Source organism: Aythya fuligula, chromosome 15 (assembly GCF_009819795.1).
Source record: "Aythya fuligula isolate bAytFul2 chromosome 15, bAytFul2.pri, whole genome shotgun sequence".
NCBI classification, from domain to species: domain Eukaryota; kingdom Metazoa; phylum Chordata; class Aves; order Anseriformes; family Anatidae; genus Aythya; species Aythya fuligula.
Window position 1 is genome coordinate 467874 of NC_045573.1, and position 27029 is coordinate 494902.

General features: G+C 51.4%; 1 protein-coding gene across 1 annotated transcript in view; it reads right to left on the reverse strand.

Moving 5' to 3' along the window:
* Nucleotides 1–26768, reverse strand: part of HS3ST4 (heparan sulfate-glucosamine 3-sulfotransferase 4) — a 62950-nt gene extending 36182 nt beyond the window's left edge. The window contains exon 1 of the mRNA XM_032197727.1: nt 26125–26768. Coding sequence (XP_032053618.1) covers nt 26125–26768 — 644 coding nt within the window. The remainder of the gene's footprint in view (nt 1–26124) is intronic.
* Between the last annotated feature and the right edge of the window lie 261 nt (nt 26769–27029).

Consider the following 27029-nt stretch of genomic DNA (forward strand, 5'->3'; position numbering starts at 1 on the left):
CTCTCTGATCAGTGCTTGCAGCTCTTATTTTGAGGAAAGGGAAGTGATAAGCAAAGAAAGTGAATTTACAGCCAGCACGGTGTAATGAGCAGGTGTTTCCAACAGGCAGCTGCAGTCAGCAGGATGTGCAGAGGCAGGCACTGGGGCAAGAGACAGGCCACGGAGGAAGAGGCTGAAGCACCCGACCCTGCCCTGGGGTACTGCAGCTTTATCAGTGCAAACCCAGTGAAGCAAAGCAGAAATGCTCGCAGCCAACAGGTTCATTTTGGCACACTGCAGTCAGTCTATCTAAGCTCGCCTGGCTCCCCCCGCTACTTATCTGAACTCTTCCCAGATGGCTTTTATCTTTAAACTACTGTACAGCAACACAAAAAAGACAACAATAATTTAAGATCCTCTTTGACTGCAGACTAATACCAATTCGCTCTGTTTGCCAAAGGATGGTACTTTCTCTTCTTTATACAGCCTCTGTGAATTTTTCCGCATATGCAGATAATCTCATGCTCCTCATAAATGCAGCCATAAACTTCCCTCCCTCTGCCCCCTCCGAAGTGTGTAAAACCTGCAGAATAACCGGCAGCAAACCCAGGAGGCCCCTCCAAGGCGGCAGCCAGCAGCCAGGCAGGTCCCAGGCCAGCCCCACACCGGCCCTGGTCACCGTGCCCTTCTACAAGCCAGAGCAGAGACGGCAGGGATTCGCGCACAACAAGGGACCGTGAATTTCCCTAGTGCACGGGTGCTGCGTGCTGGCAGCCCCCAAGCCCCTCGCTTGGCAGAGCCTGGCTGTGGGTCCGGCGGGTGGCGCAGGCAGCGTGCAGTGCCGGGTGCCAGCGGGGACGTGGCGCGGGGCAGCTCGCCCATCTCCATGGGGTCTCAGCACCCCTGAGGCTGGACGTCGGTGCCCGTCCCCTCTGCCTCGGGCACGGCCCAGGCGGCTGCAGGTCTCCAGGGGCAGAGGCATTTGGTCGGCTCCTCAGCTGTAAAGCTCTTGTCAACAAGAGCTCTCGGTGTAAATTTCCAGGCTCTTTCAATCGCTAGGTGTATTTCCAGCCTGGCTCTCTGCAACTGCGACTGCCGTCTGGGAAGGTCTCCATGGGCAACGCTCCTGGCTGGGTCTGTGCCGGGGAGCATGTGGCCTCCCAATACGTGGGACTGGCTGGCTTCAAATCAGTTCCTTCTCTTTCTATTTCGGAGCCTGCCCAGCTTGTACTGCTGCTTCTCAGAGGCTGTCTGGAAGGAAGGCCTGGTTCCAACAAGGAGCGGTGTTCATCTCTTGAAGAGATTTTGAAACATAAAAGTTCTTCCCATGTTGAGAAAAACCAGCATCCTGGAAAATGTTACCAGCTCTCAGTGAATTGTTTGGGGTCTATAGAAACGCAGCCGTGCCAGATTTCAGCCCTACTGGCTTGGTCTTTTTCACATTCTACATCTGAAGTACCTAAACCTGCAAATTTTGACCATCATTTTCAGACCTATTCACTAGAGCAGCTGAAAGGTGTTCTGTCAACAATGAAACTTTTACCCCAATACCTTTAAAATCTGAACATTCATCAAAAGCAACTTCAGTTTGTGAACTGTTCCGGCTTTGACTTAGCAACTGCATTTTTATTTATTTTTTTTCTTTTTTTTTTGGGGGGGGAGGAATTGGGGGCAGGTGGTAGGGAAGCACAAGAATAGCTAAGAACCATTCCCAGGCATTTCTGCTGAAGATTCTGGGAGAGTAAGGGGGCTGGCACACATCGCTGATCCCGAGCCAATTTCTCCAGTACCGGATTATAAGCATCCTTCTTCCTCTTGTTGGAGTGCAGACAAAAACGGCATGTTCTTGTAAAAGCCTCCAACTATTAAGAAGACAAAATGATATCATGTTCAGCACCGTGTGGCCTCCTGGCTGTGGCTCTGTGTTCTTGGGGTTACACCCTGGCAACTCGGGCTGTTGCTGGCCCCCATTGCTCTCAGACACTCCTGACACGGAAATACATCTCTGGCTGAGCAGCAGGCAGGTGCCGCTGTGGAAAGCTGTGCGCATGGTCCTCAGACACCAACAGATCTTTCCGTGTGAGCAACGTGATGAAAGCAGCTTCCTTGTCAGCAGAAATCTCTGCTGGTTGCTCTTTCTCAATTCTTTGAGAGCGAGAATGAAGATGAGCACTTACGTGTACATTTCCCCTGGCCTCTCTCACTGAGACTGCCAGAAGCACGGACACCTTGCCCTGGTGGAAGGGTGCAGATACGCAGGGGCCCTGGGCTCACTGCAGGGCACGGCACCGAGATGCACGTGATGTTTTGACAGTGAGACTGCAGGTTCTTTAAATGCTCTTGCAAATGCCACGCTTTACCTTCCTGTCCCTGGAGCTGCACGTTATCCGTAGTTTCAGTGCTGCACACGCAGCTCCTTCAGCAAGCCTTTCCCAGTTTGCTCCCACACAACCAGCAGCACCTAGTTTTTCCAGGAGTCGTCTCACTCGTTGCAGGTGCCTCCATCCTGCAGCTGACAAATCACTTCCTGAAAGTATGGGCTGCACAGCATGTCTCTGGTTGAGTTGAGATTTCACCCAGAACCACATCCCCAAGAGTTATTATCAGTTTCATTAGATTAATGATTGCAGAACCACCGACAGCATAGCAGATGAGGCATTTACTTCTGCATTCGCGTACAGTAGCAACCAGTTGCATGGTTTTGCTTAAATCAGGACAAGAGACTGACTGGAGACTGACACAGTGAGGCGTGATTTCTTGCTGGCTTTAGCAGCGAGAAGGCAGATTTATGATGCTTAAAAAATACAGACTGGACTGGGAAACAGACAGAAATCTTCTTGGTCTGTGTATAACGACACAAAATCTTTAACCCCTTGCATACTACAAACATCTTACAGGTCTTTTCAGATCAGACTGTTGGTAGAATGCCCCTAAAATAATGGGGTGGGAAAAGTAAATTAGAAAACATCCTCTCGCTGCCTAGTCTGTCATCTGTGCTGTTAAGCGTCACGTGTAGACCACACGGTGGGCATGCTGGGTTAAAAGGAGGCTGAGAGATTGTTTGTACTGTTAATACATCTCATGATAAATGATGTGTAAAGTTTTACTGCAAGGTCTTAAGGAGGCCGTGAGCAGGAAACACCATCTGAGGGAATGCCAATTCAGCGAAACGATCAGAAGGCGAACGTGGAGAGGCTGGGGAAGGGCTGGGAGCACCCGAACCCAGAGAAGACGGGGAGGGAAGGTTTATCCTGTCTCCTCCTGGTCTGTGTGACACTCCCAAACCAGCTGCAAGGCACTGAGATGGCAGACCTGATGGAGGCCAGGTGAAGGAGGCTGGGGGCATCACAACCACAGCGAGGCGGTGAAGCTGAGGACTCCTGCTATAGCGGAGGCTAATCCTGGTAGCTCGATATGATCTTAGTGGGCTTTCTTGCTTTATCATTTTAAACTTTTTCCGATCCTATAAGCCAGTGTTCAATGGAATAAAGTTGTTTTTTGTTCCCAAACCTTTCCCGAGGTCTCTGAGAGAGCTGACACGCTCGGACCCTCTCTCCCACGGGGAGCGGGGAATTGCCGGCTGGCACATGGGGAGCCCTCCGCAGCGTGAGCGCTCAGCTCCTGGCGTGGGCAGGACAGGCAATGTCCCTGCCGGTGCCTGCCGCCCGTCTGCAAACGTTTCTGAGCAGGGGCAGCTGTGTGGCAGCAGGGAAAGAGATGCTGACACCGCCTAGGTTTCTGTGCCCATTCAGGCTAAATCTCTGGGTCCTCGTCCTTTGCTCGTGGCTGATGAGAAGCAAATGGAAGGCAGCAAAGCTGTGCAGGCCACCTCGGCACAGCAGCGGTGCGTTGGCGTGAGCTGGGCTCTGTGCATCTGGCCAAGCCCATGTTTGAGCCTCCCAGCACTGCTCCTGGAACAACCTGAGGATCCCTGGGAAGCAGCCACCCACCTACATCTGTTTCTTCTTGCCGAGATCCTCCTGTGCAGGCCCTGATGTGGGCAGGGAGGCCTGTGAGCGGTGACACCGTGAGCCCCTCTCCCCAGCTGTGGCTCTGTGAGATTCCCACAGCAGAGAATTAATGCTCCGGCTATCTCACGAACCCCAGACAAACATGAAGAGAATTGAGCAAGTGATAAAATAGAGATGAATTTTTGGGAGCAGGGAGATTGAATAAAGAAACAAAGCATCAAAATATGCAGTTTACACTCAGGAAAGATATATCTTGACAAGGACTAATATTTCATGTGGAGCCAATAACTCGCTGGTAACAGATATGCGCATTTATAAAAGTGCTCTTAGGATGAAAGTCCTGGTTCCCCTGCTCCTCGTCGGAGCCCCCAGCCAGTACAACCCCCTGCCCCGCACTCAGCACTGCCCTGTACGTAAGCACTCCTCATTCCTGCCCTCCCCTGTCCCCAGCAGGAGCCTGGCGTGCCGCAGCCGCTCATCACCAGCCCCTGAACGTGGAGCAGTGCCCTGCGATGGGCGACACAGCCCCGTGGGCAGACCGGGGGCAGCGTGACCGGCACACGTGCTCTGATCGCCCCTCACACCTGCTGCTGGGCTGTGCCGCTGCCCCCCGCCAGCAGGGAGGGTCTCCCTGAACAGAGACGGTTCTCAGCCCAGCACTGTCAGTATGCATGCTCGCGGGGTTAACACACACTTGAGACCGTTCGAGTCCACCCCAGAGGAACAGGGCACGCTGCGGGACTCGCGGAACCCACGAAGAATGAAGGCAGGACCCAACGTGCCGTGTGCCCGGGAGCCAGGACTCCCGTTACGCTCACCTTCACGTCGTTAAAGGACTTTGCCACGAGGCAGTCAGGATGCCTTTTAGAGAGCGCGCTGCAGCAGGCTCCCAGCGTGCGTTCTGTGCCAGACCATCTGTCTGTGCTCCCCATCTCTCCTTGCCACAGCCAGAGATTTGCACAATCGAACACATTTAACTGTCACTGGAATCTTCCTACCTGCAATGAGGGCTGTAAGCCTTATCTGCATTTAGGAATTGCGCTAAGCCAGCAGATCCCCTGCATATTTGCTCTTTGAAACCATGCTATGAAAAGCTCTGGCAGCAGGGCCACATAAAAGGAAAGCCCTACATCTCCAGCCTGCAGATAAAGCTTTGCACCATACAAGACATTTTGATATTTTATGCTAGAATTTGGCATTGCACCAGAAGAGCTCTGAGAGTTATCTTAAGCTTCGTAAATGCAGAGATAAAGCATTAACGGGGGAAATGTTCCTAAGTCAAGGGTTAGAGGCACACGACAAAAAGGTTCTTATGGGGTACTCTCCCAGCAGCTTTGGTGGGATAAGTGCATGCTTACACCTCCGGGAAACCGCAACACACTCGCCAGCATTTAGCTAAAGGGCTTACGGAAAAACTACAGCAAATCAATTTGTCCAAGCTCCTAAGTATGCAAAAGCATCAAAAAGTAAAAACGTATTTCATACTATGGCGATTAATTAGGATGAAGGACAGGACACAGATCTGGTTACATTGATTCCTTTGCACAAATGCAAAAGCTGCTCAGAGTGGAGGAGTCCAAGATGTTCAGAACAAAATGTTGCTCTGGCTTGCACAGTGACGGGGAGCTGCAGGAGGTGAGGCTGTGCTACCGAGAACACGCAGGAGGATTACCTCAGTGGCTCCGTGTCCCCATTAACACAGTTAGAAAGGTGGCAAGGAAATCAGCTCTGCCTTCATGCCCACCCTGGGTTGCCCATTTCTGCAGGAGCTGAACAGCTAAAATAGGCAGTCCTGAAATAATCTTGAAGGAGAGAAGCGAGGCAGCTGCTCAAAGCCTTGTGCCAGCCTGGAGCTGAATCTCACTCAAGGAAAGGTGCCGCAGCAAAGGAGACCCTGCGTCTGATCAGGGAGCTCAGTCAAGAGCTGGAGTGTTTAAACAGCAATAGCAAAGGAACCTGGAAACAGAAAACAGGAAAGAGCAAAAGGCTTTTAAACAGTGGAAATGTTCTGCTATGGAGGAGGAGGAGGACTGAAGAGGGAGGATTAGCCATCTATAAATACAAGCAGCACTGAGTTAAAAGGCTAATTAGAATAGCAAAAAGAAATACAGCAGCACATTTCAGAGACTATTTCAACTAACAAAGAGTTTTTCAAATCTGTTTGCAAGAGTGAATATGAAAGAGAAAATTGGATCCCTATGAAATGATTTCGAGAATTGGAGGAGAAAAAGGTAATGGCAGATCCCTCAAACAGCTAGTCAGCTCCCTGACGTCTTCATCTGCTGCAAGGTAGAGCGGAGGACAATAGGCCCCAGTTCTCACGTGCTGTGGGGAAAAAAGATCTGCTAACAGCGGATCGGTCTGTGAAGACACGGGGTGCAAAGGAGCAGGCCCGGCACGCGTCCCCGAGCAGCCGCAGGGGAGCAGGAACGCGCTGCTTCAGGCTCAGCTGGAAGGGGGCAAGCCGCAGGAGCCACTCCCCGGCAGGGACGTGGGTGCACTGACGGTGGCTGCCGCAGGGCGACGGCTCTGCAGCCCCGACACCGGCCCCACAGAGCCTCAACGGGCAGCGAACAAGCACGGTGCAAAGCACCTCCTGTGGAAGGGAACCTCCGAGCCTCCGGTCAGTTGTGACCCACAGCCTCAGCATACGTCACACGTCGCTTCTGGCTTCCCCAAAAGGTGGAGCAGATGGTCCTCGAGTTCCTAACCTACCAAATACACACACGGACACACGCATGTATCTGCATACATCCACACACGGCTGACTGTGCACCCCTGGCCTGTCTCAGCCTGTAAGCCCGAGTGGCTGGGCTGCAGTGCTGAGGAGCAGCGCCGCGAGCTGCTTCGCTCACCAGCAAGGCAGGAGCGGGACCCTTCCTGTGTGACAGACGGCTCTAAACGCTCCCAAAACCGGACTGCGCTTCTGCGGAGGCAGGATGCACACTGGTTTGCAGTCTCGTAACCAGCTGTGGTTTTATGGCAACAAGCGTGGTCCCCACATGGCACCTCCTGCAGCTTTCCCTGCACTCAAGAGGATGCCAGAGTGGCTGTGAGGGAACGCCTGCCCTTTGATCTGCACGGTACACCCTGATTGTCCCCAGTTTTGGGGACATGGGAGCAGGGCAGCCCTGCAAGGAGCTAGCCTGAGACAGAGCTCGTCCCACATGTCTGCTGGCAAGAGGCAGTGTGTAAAAGGGAGACTGTCATGGGAGCAGGGACTAGTTCGTGTTCACATCAACAACGTGGGCTCCTGATAGTTCCGACTGGCACAAGGCTGTCATCCACATCCCGCCTGCAGTTGGAGAAGAAGGACTGGAATCCCCAGAGCTCACATTAAGGTAAACAGCTGAGGTTAAAAGGGATGGCTTCCATTCCGCAACTGTTCGTGAGATCACTGGTGGCTGCTGAGACCAGAGCCACAGGTCACGATGACATCAGGCCCTTAATGGGACAGGAGGGTGACAACTGGGGATGATTCAGGAGCCAGGGACAGGGCCGGGGGGAAGAGGTGGTCGCGAGGAGCAGACGCGGGCTGTGGCTGTCTCCTCGCTGCTAGACAGCGCGAGCCGGCTGTCCGTAAGCGTGCGCGCAGCAGCAGGCAGACGTTGACAGCATGGTAGCTGGGGAAAGGGCTGTCTGTCTGGGAACTTTCTGATATTAAACTAATTGCATTGCCTAGCAAATCATAACAGCAGCTATGATACTTTGCTCTTCTCCAAGGATGTAGAGTGGCTTTATGAGCGTTAATTAACTCAGCCTTGTACAACACGCCTGCAAGGCAGGTACAATTAGATCCTGGAGAGGGAAGTCGGTAGCTCTGGGTCCCACGACGTGGCAGCGCAGAGGCAGCGCATGCAACCTGGGCGATCTCACGGGACCCACAGGAGCAGCTCCTCCCCGGGGTGCGATTACAGCCCAGGAGTTCCCCCTCCCAGGGCTCTTCTCTAATTACCCATCCTAGCTCCATGCACACTTGCATCCATATTCATCATGACTTCCTGGAACAAATATATGGCAAAATCACAAGGAGGAGTTTTGCTGATCAGCAGCCACCAGCGGCAGTCCCCTGTCTCACCCTGGTCACATCTGTAGTCTTCTCTTGATTCCCCCAGTGTGTCCATGCCTCTGTTCCTGCCTTGTGCACCCAGCCTGAGCAGCCAACGGGGCCCCCAGGCCGCACATCAGACAATTCCCAGCACGTGGTGTGCTCTGGGCACTGGGCAGCCTTGCGGAGGTAGGAGATGGCATGTGGGTCCTGGCTGCTCTGTGCCACTTTGGACATGTCTGTGTCCCCGTCCTCGCTGCACTGACACCTACAATTCCTTCCAGCCAGGCACCTGCTTTCCAGGTGGTGTTCTCTGTGGTATGGAACAAGGAGGAGAAATAGAAAAATTCACAGACATGCACCTAAATAATTTTTTAAGTGACTTTCCCATGAGCTGTCAGCAGCTCCTTAATATTACGCTGCCTTTGCTGGCTGATGATGTCGCTGCAGCTGCCTTAAAAAGCAGGGTGATAGCAGCGTCTCCTCTCTCCTGGAGACTCGCGCTAGCTGATCCTCAAGCACCATTCTTGGTTCTAGGAAAGAATGGCTTCTTGCAGTGGGCAGCAGGATGGCAGCAAGGGGCCGGCAGCAACCATGCACAGCCACCGACTGCTGCCCTGTCCCCAGCAGAGGGTGGAGCTGCAGGCTCCAGCCACAGGGTGTGCAGGATATTGCTCAGAAATTAAGAGCTGGTCTCAAAGGAGAGGAAATGGATGCAGCCTTCTGCGCCACGCCATCCCTCCAGCCCTGCCCAGCCACCAGGCTGGGACGGCTGCCCTGTCCCCAGAGATCCCTCCCTCCCTCCTCCAACAGCCAGCAGGAAGCAAACGATAAAAGCCACGCAGCTGCTCACAGCCCTGCACTGGGTCCCTAGCTGGTCACTGTCCCAATCCTTCAGCTGAGGATGTTTGGAGATTATGAGGAAAAAACACCGGGCATGCTTGCCCTGCCCTGTCCTGCCCTCCCCAGGGCATCTGCCCGCAGCCACGGCCCGGAGCAGGATACCGGGCGCAGTGACCCAGCCCCACAGTGACGGCTCGTGCGGTGCCATGCTCTCCATGCTGCTGTGGTCACGGCTGTCACGCTGGCAGGTGGGAGGATTTTGTACAGTGCGGGTGACTGCTGCGAATGTCAGCTTTAATAGCACATTTCACCTTAGCTGGACAAAAAACCTCTTTGCCCTGTGGCAAAGCCACTGCGGCCGAGGTGCATACGCTCACCAGGTCAAACCTGGCCATTTGCAATTTGCGCTTTCATAGCACGGGGAAGAAATAGTTATTTCCCCTAATTACATGTTAAATGCCAAATAAATGCCCTATCCTGTATGGTAATTGCAATGTCACTGTGTGATTAATGCCTGCTCTACAAGCTGAGAATCTGTACAACATTTGCAAACTGTAATAACCCAGCTCCCCCAAGCCACGAGGCTCTGCCTGGCCTTTCTGCCACTGGCCGTTTGCTGGGGCCTGGTGAGCCAACACGCAGGGAGCCTTCCAGACCTGCCAGAGAACGTCTGCAGCAGGGCCCAAGCTTACGACACGTCTGTTCTGCACCAGCGTCAGAGCTGCGGCTGTGCCCGGCTCCAGGCCTACCTGAGCACTGTCCCTTGGGCAGTGGCCCTGGGGCTGCATGGCCCCGGCCACGCAGCAAGGAGGGTGAGGAGGGCAGCGAGGAGGGCAGCGCTGGGGCGGCCCCGCTCCCACGGCCCCCGGTGCTGCGCTGGGGCTGGGGCCGGGTCTGGAGCTCGGTGCAGGCGCTGGCTGCTGTGCTGGCCCCACGGCCACTTCGCACCCTTGGGGTGTCCCAGGGCAGGTGCTCCTTGAAGCTGCTCCTGCCACTGTCAAGTGACCCATCACTGCGCCGATCGATACGAGGCTGAACATTAAAATTGATTCTCCAGACGATCTCACATTCCGGTAACGAGCTGCGCCCTCGCCGTGATGATTTCTGCAGACTTTCCATTATTATTTGTAAACAACGCCGTGGCACCACGAACACGGAGGGTCAGGCCTCCTCGCATCAAAACAGCCAGCCATGACGGCCGGCAGCCACGGGAAACGGGGGGCTGAGCCGCGCTCCCCTGCCCACTGCTGCTTCTGAGGAGGGCAGCTACTGGGGAGAAGAAAAGGCTTTCAAGTTTAGTTTCATATGTATATGAGGGTCTCAAATGGTGACACTTGCTAATTACATTTTAGAAAATAACAAAAGGAAATTCTAGAGAAAAGCTCAGCGTTTAGCCTTCCTCCCCACATCTACGCTGTTTTTTTCCGCTTTTTTAAAGAAATAATCTTTTAAGCGCTAAAAAAACTCCCCAGTGCAGCTGGTACAAATGCAGCATAACCTTGAATTATACGTAGCAGGGCTGGCTTTCATTATTTATTAGCAAGATCAATTAGAATATTCTGTTTGCAGAAGAATATAATCCAATATGTACTTCAAGCACTAACAGCTAAATATATGCTTATTTAAAAATCAATCTAAAAGTCAAGGTTTCCTTTGTAAATTCTTACTACAGATTTAAAAAAAAAAAAGCTTTGAGTGTTACCACCTGCTGAATACCATAGTCTCAAGGAGACAGCTATACATTTTAAAACATCTCAGATGGGAATCGATTGTAAAAGGCAAACAGTTGCTGCAAACGGCATGGAAGAGCTGCAGGGCGAGGAGCCCAGCGCCCCGCGGGTGGGCAGCAGGAGAAGCCCCAGCAGCGTGCCAGGCGTGCCGAGCGGCTCGCCCCCGGCACACAGCATCCCGGCACAGCCTTCTTCTTCATTGACTCGCCTGGGCTGACGCAGAGCCAAAGCACCAGCCTGGAAAGCTGGGGCTGCGAGCGCCGCAGTGTCCTCTCCTTTCTCCCCCAAACAGCAGGTTTCTAAGATTAATTGTCATGTATTATTTATTGACCTCGGCCGTGACCTTGGTCCGGAGCTGGCTGCTCACAGAGCACGCCCACCCTGCGGCGGTGCACGGGGAGGCCGCGGGGACAGGAGCAGAGCCGGGCACGGGCGCTGCCCAGCCCCGCCGGCTCCTCTCGCACCCGCGGGTCCCCCAGCTGCGCGAGCACTGCCTTTAATCTCTCCCCTGCCGTAAGCCCGGAGCGGGTGTGCTCAGCGAGCTGCCAGGTTCTCCTTCTTCCTTAAGCTCTTTCTTTTTCGTCTTTCATTTCTAAATCTTATCTCCAGGTAAAGAGGGTATTTGATGGGATCAAAAGGTGACCTTTAACAAGGTTAGCAGAGCCTCAAATAATATCCTGCAAGTTCACGCACACTCGAGCATTAAAGGGAATGCTTTTCTGATCTCATGTTCCTCAGTGGAAAAGTTGTTTCACAAAGATCTCTGCTAAAAGTCCATGCAGAGCACTGAGGAAACTTTCTCAAAAAAACAACACCTAGAGTTAGGCACAGATTGTCCTCCAGCTTCTGAGAAGGTAATCATTAAAAACTTCTGAGGTATTTCTCTGCTAACATTTCCTAGCTTCTTGCCAATTTCCTGGGTCTAGACAGCTGAACATCCCGCATCTCTCACTTATCCAAACAAAATCACTCAAATGCATCTTAAGAGAAGCGTGGCTGTCACAGACAGGGGTCAGGCAGAAGCAATCAGGACCCTTGGAGGCGATCAGCGGACTGGAAATGCATCCAAACGGAGCCAGATGGGGACAGCTGCTGCAGGAGGCGGTGGCGGCACGGAGCCCCCCCAGCGCGGTGCCTACCCACGGCCAGGAGGATGGGGCTGGGGGAGCCCATGTGGGCCTCCAAACGAGGCTGGTGGTGGCGAGGCCCTTCCCCAGGAGACCGGGTCCCAGCTGATCGCTGCCCCCTTGCCACGACAAGCACCGTTTGGAGACGCTGCAAGCCAGCGGTGGTAGGACCCCGTGCCACCGGCACGGTGAGGGGCTGTGCACGGGCTGCCGGTCCATGCCGGAGCTGGCCAGCGCCTCCACATGTGGCAGGGCGCCCAAAGCGAAGCGAACAGACGGGGGTGGTAGGCGGATGGGGATGATTACCGGCGTTAATCATTTCCGTGCCGCCGTACACGAGCACAGCAGCGCAGCCCGGTCCGCTCTGCTGCCAAGCGCCGCACACGGGCGTCGTGGCAGACCAGGGCTTGGCGACTGCCCGCAAGCTGCCCCCTCAGCACGGCTCGGCCCACCCGCAGCCAGACCCCCGTGTCCCTGCACTAGGGCGAGGGACGGGGGAGGCTGACTCCCACAGCCAGCCTTGTCCCGCACACGCATCCCCCAGGAATGCCAGGGCCACCCCAGGACGGCCAGTAGGCAAGGGGCTGAAACGCCTTACTGCTCCTTTGAGACCCGGGCTCCACTTGTTTGCAGACTGAATTCCCAGAAGCCGAGGCTTTTTACTAGTGGATCTGCTGTAGAACCATGTTATTATAGATTGCAAGTTCCTTAAAGGTCAGATAACACAATACAATTGAATCATATTAGCGAGCATACCGACTTGGTATTTTACTAAGAAAACCCATAAAGCAGATTGTTTGTTGCAGAGAAACACAGGTTGTATAATAAAGTCAGCGTAATTGTCTCCAGAAACAAACAATCAGTTTACAAGAAAAAAAACTCCCTGTAATTGTGGGTCCTCTGTGCAGCTGCTGTCAGAGCAAGGCACTGGGAGGATATCGAGTGCAGATATTGCAAGTATGTATTTTACAATTTAGGTTACAGTACCTAAATGCATTGCAGAAGACCTAGTAGGGAAATAAACAATTTCCAAGTGTATTGTTGAGAGACAAATATTCAATACTTCATTTAATGTATGGTTTGCAGTTAGTGGTTAATCTAAGACAATGCAGAGCGAGCCATGTTTCACACTGCTATTAAGGAAATGCAGAATTGATTGTGAGAATGATTGAAGATTTCTAAAGAGCACAATTCCCAAGTCAGTGATGACCCCTCCTTTTTTTTTTTTCCTAATTTGTGTGTAATCTACTCAGACAAATGCTTTTATCGCATTTATTTCCTTTCCAAGTTACAACCTGTGTGATTAATTACTTAACTGTGCAGTCCTGGTTACCCTGCTGTACTGTCTAATTTTTCTTCCTTTTAAAAAGGTTTTCTACCCCAAACAGACATATTTCCTTTTTAAGCTCCTTTACTTCATTCCATTCAGACTTGCTGTTAATAACCTATCATATCAGCGAAAACCTACAGCAGTGAGATTTCCCCGCGACCTGCCCAAGAGCCGCCAGTGCTGCCCTTTGATTCCGCAGGTACTGCTGGCGGTGGTGGGCACAATTAGTCACCTCGTGTCCTGCTCAAGAATGGTGCAGACCTTCTCCGTGGTGAGACACGAGCCTTGGGGGAGGACAAGCACAAACCTCTCTCCAAAGCTCCCGGCGCTGGTACAGCTCCCCGTTCACGCAGCTCTTCTCAGCCGTCCACGGGCCTGGAAATTCTCATTTGGTTCTAGATTTAATCTCATAATGAAAAAGGAATTGGAACCAGTGCAACTGTTTTAAACTACCCTAGTCACAGAAAGAAGAGGAAAAGTCATTTTTTAAAAAAATTGAATACACAAAGCCACGTCGCCTTTCATCCATCTTTAATACCAGCGTCTGCTGTTAACAATCTGGATGGAGGCGATGGGGAACGCTCTGCGAGTCTGCCAGCCTCCTCCGTGCAGGGCCTAATCTCCCTTCCTGCAGCATGCCATTGTGTTCCAGCCAAACAGCAGCAAAATGCACATGAAAAAGCAATTAGATTTAAATCTGGTTTCCTCTTTCTACCTTGCCTTTCTCTTTTCTCTACTTAGATGCTCTTCAGTGTTGTAACTAATATGATTTGTGTATAGCACAGTGTGAAACAAAGATGATTTATAGGTCTGTTAGCACTACACAGCTACCTGACACCAGCACAGACCCCTGAAAGGGCACTCCAAGAGCAGATTGCTAAGAGAATTCTAGCATTCTGTATAATTATTTATGAGCTCAGCCCACATAATCACTGCTATTCCAACTCTCACAACACTTGCATGCTTTCTTTATGCCATGTTGTGCATTTTTGGGTGAAAATGCAACTACTGTCCTTGACCAAGCTCCAACGCCCTGAACACCACACATCCAGCCACTGCCAAATGCCAGCTCTATAAACTGGTGCTTAATTCAATACATTGATGTTTCAGCTCAAATTAACTTGTGTCTAAGCTAAAATAAACGTGGGTATAGTTTCTGCCTTTCATTACCAACAGCTAATGAAGGGCTCTGAGTGCTTAGGAACCATCATAAAAGACTCTATCAACAGTTTCAAAAGGCCAGCATTTTCAAGGCCACCTAGGCGACTTGGGTGCCAAAGTCATCTTTGACTGGTCAAATTTTACCTGTAGCTTCGAGACCGGCTGTGTCAATGAGGATCTGCACTAGCAAATGCCCTTCATTAATTCTTAATGCTGCCCCAAGTATATCCAGTGTCCTCATCACTTGGCAGCCCTCTCCCAGCAGAGGGGGCAGGCTGGGAGTAGAGCCTCCTCCCTTCCTTCAACATATAACAAGAAGCCAAATGAAATAATGAAACAAACTCATTTTAATGCCACAGAGGGAATTGTTTTATTGCTAAAGCAGCAAATAGAACTAATTGAATCTGCTGGAAAAAAAAAACGGAGAGAAGGAAAAGAAAGGATAGGTACAGTGCACAGACAGAAAGGGCGAATTGGGGTCTGAATATTCATAGACCTGGAAACTGCAAATCCTTGAATGCAAAATATCTTCATAACTGATAACACTGCCACAGGCGATGCATGCACAGCGCCTGGAGAGAGGAAGTCTGCAATGTTTGCTTTTACCTTTTTTTTTTTTTTTTGAATTAATATTATGGAAGAAATCCTCTGGTTCATTAAGCCACTTTGTACCCCCTTCATAAAACACAACATGCTGAGAGCGAGCACTGCGGGCTGGTGCCGCTGCCCGTCCATGGCTGGGCTGGAGCTGCTCTTCCCAAATCACTTCCAAATCCACACATAGTCGGCTGAACCTGCCACACGCTTTTAAACTCGCTGTTTTCAGCAAACCTTAATTTTCGGTAGCAACATATATATTAATGTAGGGGGTTCGCATTTTAATTAAGGCAGCGTACGTGTTCTTCAGTACAACACTAAGTCATCCAGCAAGAAACACGAAGGATATAAATCCTGTTAATGAAGAAGGAACTACATATTCTGAGCTGTACATTTAAGCACCAACATACCAAATGACTGTTACACAAAGTGCAAGGGAGTACTCTAGGAGGAAGACTGGGCTAGAAATGCAATTTATGTTCCGGAGGGCCACACAGCACTCATATGGCATCATTGCAACTGCAGGCCACAAATCTGCATCCCAAAGGATCAGCAAACTAGCCTGCTGTGCCTCTACTTCTTTGCAGAGTGCCCTGGCTTGTCCTGTGCTCCCCAGCGCCCGTGAGCACCGAATGGCAGCTGCAGGACTCCTTGGAGCCACTCCTGCTGTGGGAGCCTCCTGAGCCATCCTGCATCTTGTTCGGGAACAAAGCCACTGAGCTGAACCTCCTCTGCAGAGCCACTCAGCCCCTTCCCTACCCCCAGCATTCCAAACCGCTGCCCTCTGGATGCAGAAAGAAATACATTCACTTGCCAGCCTGTGACGTGCTCCAAGAATTAGCAAAAGTTAATGGGGGGCACTAGCAGAGCCACACTGCAAAGCACCTTGTCGGCAACCCTGGGCAAGAACCTTGAGCCAGGCAGCAGACGTGCATCTGCTGTGGCACGCTGAGGTGCCCCGCAGGAGCCCTGGCCAGCAGAAATCCTGGCTCCTGAACACATTACCCTGATGGCATTCAGCAGGTTTAAACTTAAACATTAATAAGTGAGCTCCTTGAGCACTCTTGCAATGAGAAAACATTTTCTCTCCATTGACTGTATCAAAAAAAATGGCTGAAGAATTTCTGTTCAAATTTTCCAAATTACCCAGTCCATGGCAGAGACATGGATGATCTCCTGCAGAGACGACCACATCTCAAGATGAGAGTGTTTGAGAATATCATGTGGGAATGGGGTAATAATAAAGCACCTTGATGTAACTTTACCAGCAGTGGCTCTAGCAGAAAAGACTGTAATGATCTAATAACACATTTCCCCTGCTGCCATTCCAGCCTCAAGAAATCCAGAGTAGTTCGAGCCTTAAATCCATCCCAGTCTTCCTTTGTCATTAATTGTTAGGCTATTTGTATTATGCATTTTCCATACTGAGTAGACTCCAATTTCATGGTGGACTAGATTGCAGGAATGCCTCTTTTAATCTTTTTAATTCTAAAGTAGTATAGAACTTTAATATTTTCTAATCGAGTGTGCATTTACTCACATCTAACAATATCACCACAATTTAGGAGCAATAAAAGTCAAGCTACTGTCAGTATGATAAGCTTGCTGCTTTATTTCCAAAGTTCAATCAGTTAACCTAGGAGAGCAATAGCTTTCCTACAATGAGTAACGATGCAGAATAATATTTAGACAGAGATAAACCCTTTTTGCATAGGAAATTGCATTACGAGCTGCCGGGTCTTAGAAATTTTCAGCTAGCTGCGTTAGTTTACCAAGGAAGTTATTGCCTCAGGCATTTTTCTACTGTGCTTTGATTTTTTGGGGGGTTTCTGGAGGATTTGGAGCCGAGTAAGGAACTTTTATTGTTCTTGATCTAGGCATGTGTAGCACACCCAGCAGCACAGCAGCGCTTCCTCCTCCCACGCCGGCTCACATGCAGCGGGCACGGAGCAGCGGATGGGCAGAGCGGCACACGCAGCGGCCACGGCAAGGGACCAGACCCGGGCTGCGGTGGGGATGGCACAGACCGTGGCAGGGTGCCCATGGCAGAGCCCCACGCTACTCCCCGGAACCCCCCAGCGGCTGAGGAGCTGGGATTAATGTGGTTCAGATCAGCAGCCAAGAAACCAGCTGGTAGCGCTGACAGCGCAGGCGATGCCCGCGACCCCTGGGGGAAGACCAAGCAGGGATGAAACAAAGGCCACATAAAGACCTCTGGCAGCAACGACTTCAGGACCCACGGTCAGCCACCAGCAGTTCATGAGTCATCACTCTGGATGTGAAAGGCCTGGCATGTGTTTAAACAGGTGGGACTGGAGCTAAGGAAATCATAATTAGTAACTTGCCCTGATGAGGCGGCCCCTGTAGCCCCAGGCCAGCCAGGAGGCACCTCCCCGACGCGAGCTCTCAGGAGGAGGCCCTGAATGTGGGGGTGACAGCCGAGCAGCCCAGGGGAGCTGATGGCACACCACTGAGCCCTGACTCCTTTCGGAGCTATTGCCTCCTCGTAGCTGGCATTACACAGATCGTATGTTTTTGTCTTTTCCTTGACTGGGTGATCGCAGCTTGTGCTGTCAGCTGCTGAATCCAAATGCGAATTTAACACACGCTTCTGACTCTGACGTTTGCTTTCCGTGAGCGTGCTCGCCTGCTCAGCTTAATTATATGAATGTCCATCAAGAACAAATACAGAAAGGGCAGAGCTGAGGCTGAAATAAAGTTATTTGCAGATGTGGATGAACACTAATAGAAAGTATATTATATTACTGTACCCATCTCCATGCAAGATGAAAGCATCTATGTTCTAAAACAAAGGAGAGCTCTGAACTCAGGCTACCAGAGCATCGCTGCTCTACTTGGAACCAAAATGATTGCCCGCTAATAAAGGAAGGGGCCGAGTCCACTCCAGACTGGCTCTGGAGGGAATGGAAATCAGATTTTAAGCTCGAGATGTGCTACAGCAATCTCCGTAATACAAAATAAAGTCTGGCAGATAGAGTTATTTTTACCCAAAGTCAGTGCTGTTTAGGAGGTTCATGGCTTTAACTGATGTCCCCCTACTATTTCCTCTTCCCCCAGGCCTCCCTTCCTCAGTTTCTCCAAGGTACTGACGAGATTGGACCAGACAGACTCGGGGATATTTTGGGAGGATCCTATGTTACTTAGCTGTGAAATCAATTGTGAATTTTGCATCCACCCTCAGCGTTTGGCCTGTTTATATTGCCAAATAAATTCTTTAAAGAAGTACTGTACTTCACAGGAGAGCTTGTCAAGGTAAATACCTTCATTTACATAAAATGTGACTAGCAATTGAAATGTTAAAGCCATAAAGAGCAAGTTTATGATCCATCCTTGATGCTTGGATGTATAATATGACAAGGGGGAAAATAGTGTGCCTTGCAACATTTACTAAATTGGTATGTTGACTCTGGGGATGGAAATGGGAAATTTGAAAAAAATAGGTATTTTTCCCCATAAATATGAATCCTTTCCACAGCCTTCAGATACTTGCCTTTTGAATACCCTCGCTCAGCTTGGGAACAGCAGCTACCCAAACAAGCAAGCAGGCGGGAGCGTGTCGGCAGCAGCCACAGCCCCCAGGCACCCCCACACACCAGGGTCCCAGACCAAAGCACCAGGGACCAAAGCCCCATGCTGTCCCCCTGGCCCCTCCGCCTCCCTTCTGCTCACTCCAAGACACCGTGCCGTGTTTCAGTTCGCTGGGGCAGGTCCCGATACTCTGGGAGCGCTGGGATGCCGTCGGTGCCATGCTGCCCTTGCACACTGAAGCCACCGCGCCATCAGCCCCCTGAAGTCTGAGGAAGGCGGCCCCCACACACAATTATTGTTAAAGCAGAGATCCGAGGAGTAATTCCCACAACACCTCTCTTGTGGCTGGCTTCACCCCCACCTGGCTGAGAAACCCATGGGGCAGATCCTGCCCAGGGCTTTCTGCCTCCGTACCCCAGGAGCAAAAGCAGCAGAGTCACTGAGTCACCGAGTCACCACGCTCTGCTGCGGGTGAGCCTGTGCGGCTGATCTAAACAGTAATTCCTCTCTGAGATTGAAAAGACTCTTATAATTTAGGGTTTTGTTTTCAACTTTTAAAAAGGGACTGGGAACCAATTTAAACCACTTCAAACCCTAAATAATACTTTTAAAAATGTGAATTAAAGGGTAAAATGGACTGCTGCCTACTTACATACCACGGTGAAATTATAATATCCACACTTAATGCTCTGGAAAGTTTGATAGTGTACGTTCTTCACCTGAACTCAGCACTAACATTTCAGCCATTCATTCACACTCTTACCCTTCTCAATTCATTGAAACTACTTCAAGCAAAAATCATTTGAAAGAAATTACCTCTGTGTATTACACCATGAGCAGTGAGAAACGTCCCACATGAGCCTCTCCAGCCCCCAAAGCAATAAAATTTCTGCTGAAGTGCATGATATAATAACTCAGGGAAAAGAAGTCCCCATGACAACAAGAGGTAAGAGAAATCCATGAAAAGCAAAAGATTCAAACCTCTCTCAACACAAGGTGTCACCAATTTGTACTGGAATTTGCACTTTGAAAATCAAAGGCTTTGTCCATAACTTTCTCTGAGAACCTGTTGTTCCTTCACCACTAGTCTGTGCTTCTAACAGAACAGAACAAGCCTCTCTAAATCAAAAAAAAAAAAAAAAAAAAAAAAGCAAAGCAGGGGTCAGACTCCTCATTTAAAGCCATGAATGCAACCAGCTGACTCTTTGCCTTTCTCTTTTCCAAGGCAGCTGTTTTTCCCCAAGGCCTATTTTTGGATTTTCTGTAGTATCTACGTGCTTGAGTGATACTGCCTTCACACACTGAGTGAAGCTCACCAACTTTGACACTACAAATAATATTTAAACTATTAGAGGCAAAGTACTGTGGCATTTACGTAAGTGGGTTATTGAGCAAAATCCTAGAGAAACCCTACATCTTGAAGGCACAGTGCAATAGTAAGATTATTTCAGGCCTGGAGACACGCTGTGGTTCCCCCTGTGCCCTGAGGAATGCTCCAAGAGCCATCGCAAGCCTCACCTCTGCCTGGCTCGGCTGTTTTTCTGAGCCTTGGTTTCCCTCCAGGCCTTCTGAGCCTTGGCGTCCCTGCCCTGGGAAGTGCCGAGCTGCCCCAGCCGCAGGGTCCCTGCCCACCACGAAGGAACAGGAGCGAGCGGCGGGGGAACACGGCCCCCAGCCTCCAGGCTGCCCCCGAGCTGCAGGCTCTGAGCAGGGCGGGCAGGCTGCGGCAGGCGCCCGGCTGCAGGCGAGCACCTTGCAGCAGGACACCTTGCAGCAGGAGGCAGGAGCAGCCAGCCGGCAGCTGTCCCCTGCCAGCGCGTTGTCCCTCGCACTTATCTCGAGCTCTTTGCGAGAAGGAGCGAGCGCAGCGTGGCGAGGCTGGGTGCTGAAAGCCGCTGCCATTCCCATGGCTACAATCAAGTAGCCTGTGGTTAGCCATCATCAGGTGATAAAACACTGCAAAGAGGCCTGATTTATTTCCGCATCCCATCCCTAGATCTGAAACAGAGCAGAAAAGCTTGGAGAAACTGCTGACAAACACGGGTGGCGAGCGGGCTCCCCTGGCACAGGGAAGGGGCAGAGGCCGGGTGCTGGCACACGGTGGGTTCACCCTGGTAGCTCTGGGTGCAGAAGAAAATCCAAGCCAATGATGCCGGCCTTTCTCCAGCCTCCAGAAGGGTGAACTGCAGGGACAGAGTAACGGGCAGCCTGGCCCTCTTCTCACAGCTGCCAGCCCACAAGTGAGGACAGCACCATCAGCTCTGCTGAGAGCTGGGTGCCGGCTCTGCCAGGGCTTAGCAGATGTGAAATGGACAAAGTACTGAAAGAGCTATGTTACATGGAAATACTGGTGCAGTCTTCAACCCTGATAAATCTCAATATATTGGATCCCCAGAGGTGGGAGGGCAGCTGAGTCACTACATTTCAGCAAAAGCCAACTCACAGCAGGTCCCAGACAGAAAAAAAAAAGTTAAAAAAAAAAAAAATCGATACACTTTCCCTAAGTTACCAGAAGTGCAGAGGGCACAGTACACCAGGAAGGCCTTTTACTGAGAAACACAGCAGCTGCCAGGCATCTGCAGTGGTGCCCGTCATTAGAAGCAAACCCCAATCTATCCTGCCACTGTAGGTGTTCCTGGAGTGCCCATCAGCGCAGAATGGCAGCACTGATGGAAGCGGTTTGATTTTCTGAATATCCTGAACGGATCAGAGTGGCATGAGTATTACCCAGCAACACAATTACATCTCACAGCAAGGCTTACACTGCATGAGGCCACGGCCAAAACGGCCCCGAGCTACTGCTGTCCAACAGCTGCTAAGGGATGCTGGAAGGGGGTCTCATCGCACATCCTTGGGCGCTTCCAGTGCCATTTCTGCCGGCAGCTGTGGCGGCGAGGGCACAGCACTCTGCAGCAGGATCAGCTCCTGTACAGCCTCCACAGAGGAAGCTGTGCCACACCAGCATCCAGATGACAGCAGGAGGGAGATGAGACCGCAGGCAGCGCCCCGGGAGGAGCGGAGCCTGTTACAGGGATAACCATGCATGACAGCAGCTTCCCAAATACAGATGAGTTTAATGTCCACAGGGACATGACAGAGCGTTGGCTCCCCAGCCACAGCCAGCTGCTTCTTGAAACTGCTGGCTCAAGAACACGTTTATTCTTGGGAAAAGAGCTCCCTGTCATGGTATTCATCATTTGTATGAGGGTAGTTGCTTACAGAGTAACACACCGGCCTGACTGTTATGGAGAACACAAAAAAAAAAAAAAAAAAAAAAAAAAAAAAACACCATACAAAACAGACAGGCAATGAAAATAGCATTAGACATGCAAACCATTTCATTGCTTGTCATGGTGACTGCTCCCTGCAGTGGCTGCAATGGGACTACTCCACGCATAAAGCTACACCCCGTATAACTGCTTAGCATGTGGAAGCCTGGGGCAGAGTAACAGGAACGTGGTCTAATTACAGAGACTTTGCCGCAGCTTCTTGGGGAAGGCTCCACTGAGAGGGAGGCAACGAGCAGAGCAACGTGCATGTACACAAAGAATTTAACTCCTGAGGTGAGGTTTTGGAATAACCTTCAAATCAGTGAACCTCAGAACTCCAAATGTAAGTTAACCACTATCAGACATTCTCTTTGCTTTATGGACATCATATTTTTGTTGAAACTACAAAATTGACTGTTATGAATCCTCAATTTTCTGCTAAACATTGGATGTCCAGATAGCCTTCAAAATGCAAACGGAAGGAATTGAACCATCTCCCATTCCTGAGCCTGCAGGCTGACGGAGCTGGTGGTCTGAGTCCTGGACTGTCCTATTCAGTGAGCCTGGGAGATGCTGAAAGTGCTAAGATCTTCTCTTTTGGTCATTCACACAAGCAGAGCAACCCAGCTAAGCACCGTCTGTTCAGGATACTTCTCCCTCCCCATGCACTGCGAGCCTCAGCCCCATGTTCCCTGACACCTCCAGACTGCAGGTGTAAAGCGATCCCAGGGCTCACACAGCTGGCAGAGGGCAGGGCTGTGCGAAGCCAGCAGGACCAGGATCACCTCCTGCTTCCCTCCAGTTAAAGCTGCCCAGGACCACGCTGACCAGCGGGGCTCTGCTGCAGCCTCCAGGTCCTGCCCTCACTTACGCTGCCTCTCCAAGCTGGCTCAGCACACACCAAACTGAGGCTTCCAGCACTACAAGGTGACAAATCTGTCCAAGGGTCAGACACCGTGGGCAGCTGGCAGTTCCCTTTATCCACAAAATCCTCTTGTGCTCATTTGCAGTTTTTTCTTGGCCAGGCAAGGAACTCGGGCATATCCTGGATGCTGCTTCAGTTGGTAATGAGCATTTGTAGGTGTAAGCTAACTTCCTTTACTGCTCAGAGGCCTCTAAGAGCTTCCCCCTTGTTCTGGTGCCCTTACTGCACTCTCAGACAAGTCCCTCAATTCGTTTCCAACCACAGGACAGCTCAGGGCAGAGCTCACAGCGTGGGAGGTGCCCATGGAGGCAGGAACATCGCGCTGGGGAGCACTTTCCCCACGCAAGCACCAAGGGCTTGCCCGGTGCCTGGGCTGAAGGGGCAGCGGGCACAGCCCTGGGCGTGCTGGGGGCACACAGACACGCAGGCACTGACTAAATCCAACTGCAGTTTGACAGGGAACAACGGCACATCCTGTGCTTTAGAAGGAAGGAGAGCGTGGTAGTCACCAGTGACTTCCCAAGGAAAGGCAGATAAACTTGCCAGAACCTGACATGTCCACAGTGGGACAGACTTGTGGTGTGCCATAAGGACAGTGTCAGCCTCCATTGCCCAAGGTGGTACTTACTGCCAGCTAACGGGGTCCCAGACTTGAAAGAGAACTGAAGATATGCAAGGAATACATACACCAGATATAAGTAATGCCACACTGTTAACAAAAGAAATGGTTAAAAGTCACTTCCACCTACCCTTCTACCTTTAATAGCAGTCAAGTTAATTTAATAGTAGTCAAATTAAAATCTACATTAAGAAAAAAAAAACAAACGAGGTTATCAACAAAAGTTAATGCACATCAGGTATTAGGTGCAGCTTAAAGAAAGTTCAATCACTGAGCTGTGCTTCAGACAGACAAACATTAAGATGTATAGAGTCACAAATTGGAGTCACACAAACAATGCTGGCAGCATAGCACAAAACAACCGAAACAAGCCTTGAACTCAGTTTGCAACAGTACATGTGTAGGAAGACCGGTTCTGTAATTTCTACATAAACTTTGACTGCAAAGTTAAAGCAATGACAAACAGCACAGCTTTTCCTAAAGGTTACCAGGAAAACAGAACAGACTGCAGAGAGCTGGTGTAACAGGCTTCCCAACACCGCACCATCCAACACACAGAAAGCTGTATTTTGCACTAACTTCAGCCTCTGAACACTGTCCTGAGACAGATCCTGGACACAGTGCTTACGGTTGACCTCAAGGCAGAAAAAACCCAAATACGTTGGACACACACAACAGAACTGGTAGCCTTTAGGTACCATCTCCATTTCACACATGGAAAAACTAAGGTGAGGAAGTTGCTGCAAGACCAGCCCTTAGCTGTATTAACAGCGGTTGGACTAAATGATAAGCCTCTCTTCCCAACCCTGCTGGACTACCCAAAGCCATTCTCAGAATGGAATGAGAAAGCAAGGAACACTGAGACGGATATTTCCTTATTTCATTACACATGAAAAATGAAACTCAACCATATTAAAAACTAACAGCTTATAGTTCATAAAAGGAAGTGTTATATGTGTAATGTAAACAATTGATAAAAGTCACTGTAAGGAGATGCTGGTATAAACACTTCAATAGCTGTCTTTTTTTTTTTTTTTTTTTTTTTTTTTTTTTAATAATATGCATTTCCATTGAAAGGAAAAGTCTCCAGTTACTCTACCTGGTACACAGCTGCAAGCAGTCAGCCTTCTTAGTGCACCCAGTTAATATCAGAGAGGGTCAGGAAGAAATTCTTGCGAATGTGGGTGGCGATCCCCCCCCCATGCTCTGCAGCTCTGTACAGCATGGAGCAGGGCAGCCTCCTGATCTGCCACAACGCGACCCACTAGCACAGCTCAAGGCGAAGGCAGCCTGTGGCTCCTGAGGGCCGGTGACACCGTCACCTGCTACCTTGTTCCAGCAAGGCTGAAAAACTTTTACAAGGAGAATGGAAAACAATGCTGTCTGTGAAGATGGGATCGGGTTAAATAATCAGGGCAAATGCTCAGGGCCACAGTGACAATTAAAGCAGCCAAGTCATTTATTTATCCCCTGACCAGAGAATCCATCCTCCAGCCCTGCCAAGGAAGCTCGCAAACCAGCTCTGACCCACTCTTTTCATCTCACACCTCTCTACCAGAGCAGCACATCACTAGCGCTGGAAATCAGCTAAGCAGACCATAGAGCTACTGCAGAGATGAAAAATTTCAATGCTTTCTGTAAGCGAAAACATGTGTGCACCGTATACTCCAGGAGAGGAGTTGCACCCACACTCTAGCCCTTTTCTTGTAGCACGATTTTAAAGATGAAAAAGCAGCTGCTTGCCATATTCTGTGCTTGATCTTCTTCTACCGATTTTGAATAAAACCAAACCCATCTATATGCAAGTCTCTAGCCTCTTCCAGCAAATTTTCTACACGTATTTTTCAAGGCAAAGCTTTCCTGCAGAAAAACAAACAGTAAAAAGAAAAAAGACCACGTCTGAAATTACTGTATTAATATAAATAAAATGACGTTAGTCAACCTTTTATTCTTTCCCCATGTTGGTACAGAATACTAAAAACACTCTCAGAAACTAACGTACTTTCAGAGTGCTGATCTCCACTTTACTGAAGTCCCTCAAGAAAATCCCTCAGCATTTTAACAAAGCCAAGTGGATGCTACACCAAGGATTATGAGGACTTGGCTTCCACAATTTCTGTAAAAAGTTGCCTAGAGTTCCTCAGATTTGCATGCAGTTCTCATGAAAACTGTGTACACTAATGAAGAGCATCCAGGTAACCCATGCAGTAACCAACTTGCAGCCCTGGTATAATTCCTTCTTGATTTTCAGAACACACATGCAGCAAAGATGCAGAACTTCATCTGCTTAACCACAGACTGCTTCTTGGAAAGAAATTAGTATGGGTTTCTTTTGACCATAAACTGGAGAACCACGGTAATTCGCAAGCTACACTAACATGCTACATTCTTTTTAGCTTAAGACTAAAAAGAAAAAAAAAGGAAAAAAAAAAAAAAAGCCGGGGGGGGAAGAGAAAACCAAAACACAAGCAACAAAACCCCGAGCCCTCACAATTCATTGATTTGCTAAACCTGCCAAGGCAATTAACGCTTCCTTACTGCAGTTCAGGGTTTTCTAGTAGTCAGAACTTTTAAGATTCCCTAAAAACGTTACGCTATCAACATTCAGAGGTTTTTTCACGAATAGAATTAAACCTTGTCAACGGAAAACAACTTTCTGACGTGGAACTTGTTGAATAAAGAGTACATCTCATTTGCGAGGTGCAGCATGCAGCGCGCACCAAAGCGGGCATCCCCGTCCACTTCAGCACCCGCAGCAGCCGCCGGCACAGCTCCCGCTCCTCTTCCTTTCGGCAGCTCCGGACCCGTTCCGACGTGCCCAGCACCGGGTGCTGCGCTGTGCCCCCGGGCAGGGCCGCGACACCTCCCGCGGCTCCCGCCCCTCGGCCACGGCCCCGCACCGAGGGAGCTGCAGCCGCGCGCCCCTCGCCCGCCGGGACCCTCGGGGGCCCCGGGACCTCCCGTCCCGGCCCTCACCTGTACCACTCGAGCCCCTTCTCGTAGTTCCTGTCGAAGAAGTGCGGCTCGGTGCCCACGGCGCGCACGTCGGGGTGCGCGCGGATGGCCTCCAGCAGCGCCCGCGTGCCGCCCTTCTTCACCCCGATGATGAGGGCTTGCGGCAGCCGCTTCTCGCCGTAGTCCGGCGTGGTGCTGCCGCCGCCGCCGCGGCTGCCCGGGCTGCCGGCCCGGCTCAGCTCCTCGTCCGTGGTGCTGGACTCCTGCGGGTCCCTCTCGAAGGCTCCGCTCTGCGCCGCGATCGCCTCCCCGGGGGCCAGCGGCGTCCGCGGCCAGGCGCCCGCCGCCGCCGCTTCCCGGCTGCCGTTGGCGGCTCGCGTCGGGGCGGCGGAGGCGGCGGGGGCTCCGGTGCCGGCCGGAGGGCTGCCGGCGGAGCGCGGGGCCGCCGAGCCGGGCGGCGCGGCCGGGGAGCGCGGGGCCGCGGGGGCCGCCGTGCCGGGCAGCGCGGCCGGGGAGCGCAGGGCGGCCGGGCCGGCGCCCCCCATGAGGCTGTAGCACAGGTAGGTGAGGCAGAGCGAGAGGCTGCACATGCAGAGCAGCTTCCGCGCCGGGGGCACCTTAGAGCCGCGCCCGCCCGGCACCCCCGGCTGGGCGGGGGGGGACATGGCTGCTCCCCGCTCCTCGCCCCGGGCACCGGGCGCACATGGTGTCAGCCGCCGCCCGGCCGCCCCGGCCGCATGGGGCGCCGCCGCCCTCCCGCCCCGCCGCCGCCGCCGCGGGGGGGGAGCCCCGCATGGCACGCTCGCCGCCGGCCCCCGCCGGGCACCGGGGCGCCGGGACTCAGCGCGGCCGCGCGCCGCCGCCGGCCCCGCACTGTTGCCGCCGAGTTGCGGCCGCGAAACTTTGTGCCGGGTGGGCGGCGAGAT